General features: G+C 39.5%; 1 protein-coding gene across 1 annotated transcript; it reads right to left on the bottom strand.

The window, feature by feature from the left end:
- Positions 1 to 216: 216 nt before the first annotated feature.
- LOC147966663 (putative F-box protein At1g49610) lies at positions 217 to 3,686 on the bottom strand. Its single transcript, XM_087527343.1, has 5 exons — positions 3,612 to 3,686; positions 2,533 to 2,591; positions 1,363 to 1,848; positions 709 to 852; positions 217 to 626 (listed from the first exon to the last, which is right to left on the bottom strand). The coding sequence occupies exons 1-5, from the start codon at positions 3,658 to 3,660 to the stop codon at positions 312 to 314; spliced, it is 1,053 nt and encodes a 350-aa protein (XP_087383469.1). The 5' UTR covers positions 3,661 to 3,686; the 3' UTR covers positions 217 to 311.
- Between the last annotated feature and the right edge of the window lie 3,359 nt (positions 3,687 to 7,045).

The raw sequence follows: 7,045 nt of genomic DNA, 5'->3' as shown, positions 1-7,045 counted from the left end.
AAAAAAATGTTATTAGATAGAATTACTAGGCGTGTGGATCAGGTGTACGTACTTGATTGGAGGCAAGGACATAATGTGTACATCAAGAATGTAGTGACTAAACGTGTGACATGGTCCATAACGAACTTATTAGGCATGTAAACATGCATAGACAAATCCTACATATGTTCAATTAATATGATTTTGATCTGTAGCAAACCATGAGAATTAAGCTAGTACCAACACAAGATCTGACTATAAGATGCATCAAGTTCAACATAGGTCTGTTCACCGATTCTGCAACACTTTACATTTTTTAGGGAGTGAATAGGTCATATAATATGGAACTTCACGGTGGATGGGACCTTGGGAACCAAGTGTGCGTAAGCCATCTCTCTTGCATAACGACGTCGCATGTCGTCTTGCAACTTATCTTCGTTGGACCTGGCCAACCATGGCTCCATGGCGCGTGTATCGATTTCGAATACATCCAACGCGGGTGTGCTCCTTAGGAGAAAGTACACGAGTTCCATCAGTTCGAATTCCCCACTAAACCCACCAATTATAATAGTGTAGAGCCTTGCAAGTATTAAATCCTCGGGCCATGTGATGTTCAACTGAGTATGTTGATGAAGCTTGCAACAACCCTGCAAGGGTAGTTGTTAAGTAGGAAAGTAAGTAAATAAGTGTAGCATACCAACATGTAGAAATAAAAATTGTAAAACTTACATGTAGGCCAAAATATTCTATTAGAGGAGCTGATTTGAGAACATAAGCCACCGAGGAAATGCCTTCTTTCCAAGGTTTCATGAGAACTAACATAACTATTGTCAAACCAGCAAACCTTGAAGCATGCTGCAACACACGATATACCTGGAGAGGGACAAAAAGGAGACGAATTAAGCATGTATGAACTTTCTAAAGATGATCAAACAAAGACCAAATATAGTACATACCTGTAAGCATGTAGGAAACTGGATTACCAAAAATTCTAGCTTGGGAAGCTTAGGAAATGCACTTATGAAGTCTAAAGGGCAGTCATCCTTGTTCACAAAATAAACATGGAGCATTTCAAGAAATTGTGCACGCTCGCACTCAATATTGATCTTGTAGCCCATGTATGCGAATGACTCAAGATTGTCAGCATGAATATAAATACTAACCAAGCTTTTGCAAAATTGAACAACCAAGATTTGCAACCGTGCATGAGAAGCCGTCAAATGAACCAATAGCTGAACAGTTGGACATAATACTTGAAACGGTTTCATCAACAATTGACACACGGGCGAGTAGAAGGGATTTAAGATATGAGAACCCACTCATATTTGCAGGCATTGTTCCTATACTGCAATTGAAAAGAGTCAATTCGTCCAACGAGTCGGCTCTACCATTAAAAAAAGGCCCCAAGAGAAAGTCATATGGCTCTGAAGCAGCTTTCATGCCTTTCACACAAATTGTGCAACCTTCCTTGCAACACTTGTTATCCAGGTCAAGGAAGAGCTTTTCTGTAGAGGCTACAATTGCAGACTCAATCCAGTGATCCATATTAGAAGCATGGGCTGAGGTTAATGGGAATCTGATAATTAATTCCTTGATTTTGTTACCATTACGACTGTGCAAAAGCCCATTTACTTTGTGAACAAACTTTGTAGCCACATCATTCCACAAAAGAGGATTTTCATGGTAACGTGACTTCTCTAACTCTTGCATCCCAAAAGTATAGGAATCAAGGATGAGATGGTTGATTTTTTTCCAGACATGCCTCCATCTGGTGGAAAGAAAACCAGTCATTGCTGCCTCGCTTATTGTCATTAGGGAAAGAATTTCAATTAAAATATCATCCGGCAGTGTGCTGATCCGATCACAGTTCTGCAGAACAAACGATATGATAGGAGAAAATTAGAAAGATTTTTCTGCATATGGATATTTTATGATTTATTTTACAACATAATGCAGTAAACCACTTCCCAGTTTGCACAACGATTTTCTATATATCTCACTAAATAGTATAGCAAGTAGACACAACAAAACAAGCATCAGTGTTCTCTTGTAATGAATCACAAAATATTTTTACTATGTATTTAGATTCTCTAGACAACATGAAGCTCTGCACTTATTCGACCAATTTATAATTGGCAACTGATACAGCACCTAAAAGCTGGGTATGATTTAGAAATTTGGCACTAACGAACAATTTTCATTATTTTATTGTTCAAAAGGTAATAATACTTCATATTTGTTCTTATGTAAAAAAATATATGTTAAACCAGTTTGCTTGAGCCAAAATATCTCCACATTGCTCAAATTCCTTGCCGCATTAAATTTCTCCATCTGTATTGACATTCAACTTACAAGCAAACTGAATTGTTTAACTAGCAATACCCTGTTGGCCATTGCATTTAAACAAAAAAAATTACATATATAAATAATTATTTTAACCCATAGAGGAAATCAACTCAGCAATGTCTGAAACATATATGCATGAGTTTACTTTTGAAGTGGTATATGAAAAAAAGGAAAGCCAACAATATCAGATGTTAATAAAATACACACCTGGACATGTTGCTCTTCATCCTGCCTACACAATGCATTCTTTGGTAGGAAACAATCATCTGGAGTAAAGAAAAATAATCATGAGTTACTTGACTACATTGTGTTCTAGGTTCATATGTAATTCCATGTGGGCAAAGGTAAAAGCCCTCTCGCATGACCTAAGGATTAAAAATTCTCCCTTGCATTAAGAAAGGTTTAAGTGTCACACTCGAGGTGTTGGCGTGTTTACGTCACTTGGTACTCCTACCCTACCCACACATGAAAATGAACTCAATAAGCTACAAAAATAAATTGTATGGCGATCTAACTTGAACAATAAGTTACACCCTTTTTAGCTTGGCCGGATATTTTAGGAGGGCGGTTAACAAATCAAGCACCAAACCCAAAAGATATAAGTTTATGCTTGTTCTTAACTCATATATTTGGCCCCGAAAAGTAACCATATCTCAAGAGTTAGGACTTTGGCCCACGCAAGAGTCATTGATTCACAGGATTCCTAAATTGCAAGGGTAGAAAAAATGAATGATTAGAGTGTCATGCTCTCTTGAATCTTATGAGATTAGAAAACTAAGTGAATTTGGATCAAGGAATGTTTGATTGCAGATAAAAAGTAAGGATTTTACCAAGAAGATTGAGTGGATGGAAAATTCATCTCTAAAATAGATAACAAATGAAAACTTTCTAACAATGAAAGGTTGGGATGGATCATTCTAAACAAAAGGTGTCACCCATTATGCTAATTTTCATAATGTGATCAATCCACCACCAAATTATAATACCACCTCAATCAAGTATCAAACTAACGAGAATTTCCTTCGATAGTCAAATATATTCCTTCAAACAAAGCACAAGAGATTGGTATACAATCATCCATGTGGACAGTGTCTACAAATGACCATCTATAACCTGCTTCGACGGAAGCCGGAAGAATCCCGACATCTCTTCCCCTCTACCCCAGAAAAAAACCCTAAACCTTCCCCTACCATTCTCCGCTGGATCAGTGGACCTCTCCTAGTGGTCTAAGCGGCAACCATGGAGGCATTAATACAATAAAAAGGAAATATGGTAGATATGTTCACCTTCGGTGTTCTGCGGATGCGGCGGCGCCGATGGCGTGAGGGAGTCCATGCCCTAGGATGCAATCTGGCTCGCTCTCGCATTAGACAGGGAGAGGGGATTAGGGTTCTTTCGAGCCGTGCTAAGTAGTCTGGCTTCAATTGTTCTACTGGGCCAACTGGATCGTTGTCTTATTGGGCCCGACCCACAGATTCACTACCCGTGAGCCACCTCAACACAACCATGCAACCGTGAGAGCTCCTATTTGCCGCCCGCGGGTGGCAAATTGTTGAGCATTTGCTGAAGGCAGCCACGAATGGGCTGGCCCATTTGGAGCTATCGGCAATTTTTTTAGATAAAGTGACGTGCGAGTGACTCGAACACGCGACCTCCTGTCATGAGCTAGTGTAACTAACCAACTGAACTAGTGAGTTCAATTGATAGATTCTCAGCGCGAAACTTTAAGTAGCGAACTTCTTTTGAAAATTTTGAAAAATACGCACGAACATTTCATAATATCCGTTGAACATTTTCTTAATATACGATGAACATTTTATATTATACGCAATGAACTTTTTTTGTATTGTATGATGAACTTTTTGTAATATAAGATGAAAGAAATTGAATTTATGTGTTGACAATGTTTGAGTGCGCATTGAATATTTTGCAATATACGTTGAACAATTTTTTTAATACACACTGAACCAAGTTAAAAAACGTAGTGAATATTTTTATATTCATTGAACAATTTCTAATATACAGAGAATATTTTTATAAGGCATGATGTTTTTGTAATATACCATGTACATTTTCTTAATATACAATGAGCATTTTGGTAACACACAATGAAATTTGTATAATATAGACAAAAAGAAACAGAAAAAAAAAGAAATGATAAATAGGAAAAAAGGAAAAGACTAGAAATATAAACAGAAACAGAAAAGAAAAAGAAAAATAAATAGCAAAAAACCCAGAAAAGAAAAACTGACAGGGAAAAAACAACAAAATAACGAACAAAAAAATGGATATCAACGCTCAACACGTGCTGCCGACATCTTGGCCGGCCCACCCGCGGGCGTTACGGGCGTTTCCACGACCATTTGCCACCTGCGGGCGGTAAATAGGAATTGCCCACAATCGCCCCAAATCCGAAATCACTAAAATTAAGCAGTACTCTTTACAAAGGTCATTCTCACCTTCTCAGCTTTCGACAAGTGGCGCATGGTAGGTGCATCAATTATCGCAATCTGAGATTTTTCCCATTTTTCATAAATTCGTTTATTTAAAACATTTTATCTCTTAGCAGTGTGTCCAAATCTCGAACTGTTTTCACTATTGGATTTCTCGCCTCAAAAAATTCAAAATTAGATCTCATGTTGATAGGTTTTGACGAACTTATTTTTCAAACAGAACGGAGGAAAAATGCGTTTTTTTAGAGGCACGACTATGCCTCTCTTGGAATAAAAAATGCATTTTTTTTTCTTTTTCGACAGGCACGACTGCTCTCGCAGAAGCAAATCCATGCGCCCACGAAAAGTAAATTTGTGCCTTACGCGGAATGAAAAAACATGTTTCTTTTCTTTTTTTTCCGAGAGGCACGACTGTGCCTATCACGAGAAGCAAATATGTCTCTCGCAGAACAAGAAAACATGTTTTTCTTTATTTTTATGAGGCACGACTGTGCCTCTCGTCGAAGCAAATCCGTACCTCCACGAGAAGTTAATCTGTCTTCATGCGGAACAAAAAAAATGAGTTTGTTTTCTTTTTCAGAGAGGCATGACTGTGCCTCTCACGGAAGCGAATCCGTGCCTGCACCAGAAGTAAATATGTGCCTCTCGTGAAACGAAAAAAATGTGTTTTCTTTCTTTTGGAGAGGCACAATTGTGCTTCTCATGGAAGCAAATCAGTGCCTTCACGAGAAGTAAATTTGTCTCTCTCGTGGAACGACAAAAACATGTTTTTCATGCGGTCCAAAATCTATGAAAAACCAGAGAAAAACCGAATACCCGAAAAAGTCATCTAAACGCCGAAAATGCATACATAAAAATAAAAAATATATGAAAGGAGCGCCTGGAGCGCAGCAAGACGTGGCGGCTGAGAGCATGCCACGTGACGTGCTCTCAGCTTACTAAAAGTGACCCTTGCGGGGGCTCGCGAAGGAGTACCCGCTGATTCCCCCGAATCTTATTCAATGGAATTTACACGTATTCCCGCAAACCGGCGCGCACAGCCCTTCCACCTTGGCTTGACCCATCTAGCTTTCTCGTTCGCAATGTATCCGGCTCTCCGATGACTGGGCCTCGCCGAAGAAGCAACCCAGTTTCTGCATCTTCAGGATGGCGGCAATTCTGAGGAGCCTTGGGATCAAGACGCGGACGTGCAGGAGGGTCGTGAGGGTCGTATGAGGAGGAGGTGGAGAAGGAGGCGGCCAAGACCGCAGCCATGAAGGAGAGTGGCGCCTATCCCTATGATCTCAAGCAGGAGTTGAAATATCTCCCGACTTACAAGGACCGTTTATTTTCTTGTTGGTTATCTCGTCTTAGTAATTCTAAATGCTCTGCGTAGTTTTCTTCATCTATTGTGACATACATTTGACTTGGTGGTGGTTGATTGAATTTCTATCCCATGTGATAGACAGATGCAAGACAATCTATATTGTTCAGCCAGCAAAGAAAATGTTCCAACTAGAACTGGTTTGCAGATAGCCTATCCAAATCTTACAAATAAAGCATCTTGAAGCCGTGATGAGGATAGCATACGACGAACCGTAAATCAAATGAACATGTGCACTCTGTACATCCCTTTTCACTAGTATATATACGTCCATTAACTATCACATGTTTCGGGTTTAACGTGTAGTTACAACTTACAACTTACAACCACTGTCCACAGGCTTCTGAGATATGACAATTCACATATGTTTGGAGAGCTCTCATATGCATTTTAACTTTTTTATAATTGAGACTGCGAAAGACCATTGCTGTCAGTGTCTAAGATCTTTTATGTAAGTGCCTTTTTAGATGAGGAAGTGCCAATTCTGTTTGTACTCATGAAAATTTCTGAAGTTGTGAACTGCACTGCATCTTAATGCCATTTACTTCTTCAGGAGAATGTCTTGGCTGAGTCAAGGATGATGATCCCAGACTGCCATAAGCGTCTTGAAGCCACACTGGCAGAATGTCTTGGCTGAGTCAAGGATGATGATCCCAGACTGCCATAAGCGTCTTGAAGCCACACTGGCAGAACTGGAAGCAACTCTGGTACCGTTTCTGAAACATTTGAGCTAACTTTGACATTATATACGTGTGATCTTGTCATGAGCTGTTCCAAGCTATTTGCAGGCCGAATTGAAGGAGTCGGGAGAACAAGGTGACGAGATAGGAGAGGCGGAGAGCGTGATCACAGAAGTTAAAACTGTATTCGAGCAATTCGAAGATCAACTCACTAGTCAAGAGCG

The sequence above is a fragment of the Triticum urartu genome, chromosome 6A (assembly GCF_056163025.1).
Source record: "Triticum urartu cultivar PI428250 chromosome 6A, HENAU_Tu73, whole genome shotgun sequence".
In the NCBI taxonomy this organism is placed as follows: Eukaryota; Viridiplantae; Streptophyta; class Magnoliopsida; order Poales; family Poaceae; genus Triticum; species Triticum urartu.
Note: the sequence above shows the minus strand (reverse complement) of the source record. Positions and strands in the feature narration are given on the sequence as shown.

Coding starts and splice junctions, on each gene's coding strand:
- LOC147966663 (XM_087527343.1), bottom strand. CDS start 3,660: ATGGACTCCCTCACGCCATCGGCGCCGCCGCATCCGCAGAACACCGAA. Junction 1,849..2,532: donor ATGAAGAGCAACATGTCCAG/GTGTGTATTTTA, acceptor TTTGTTCTGCAG/AACTGTGATCGGATCAGCAC. Junction 853..1,362: donor GGCCTTTTTTTAATGGTAGA/GCCGACTCGTTG, acceptor GTCCCTCTCCAG/GTATATCGTGTGTTGCAGCA.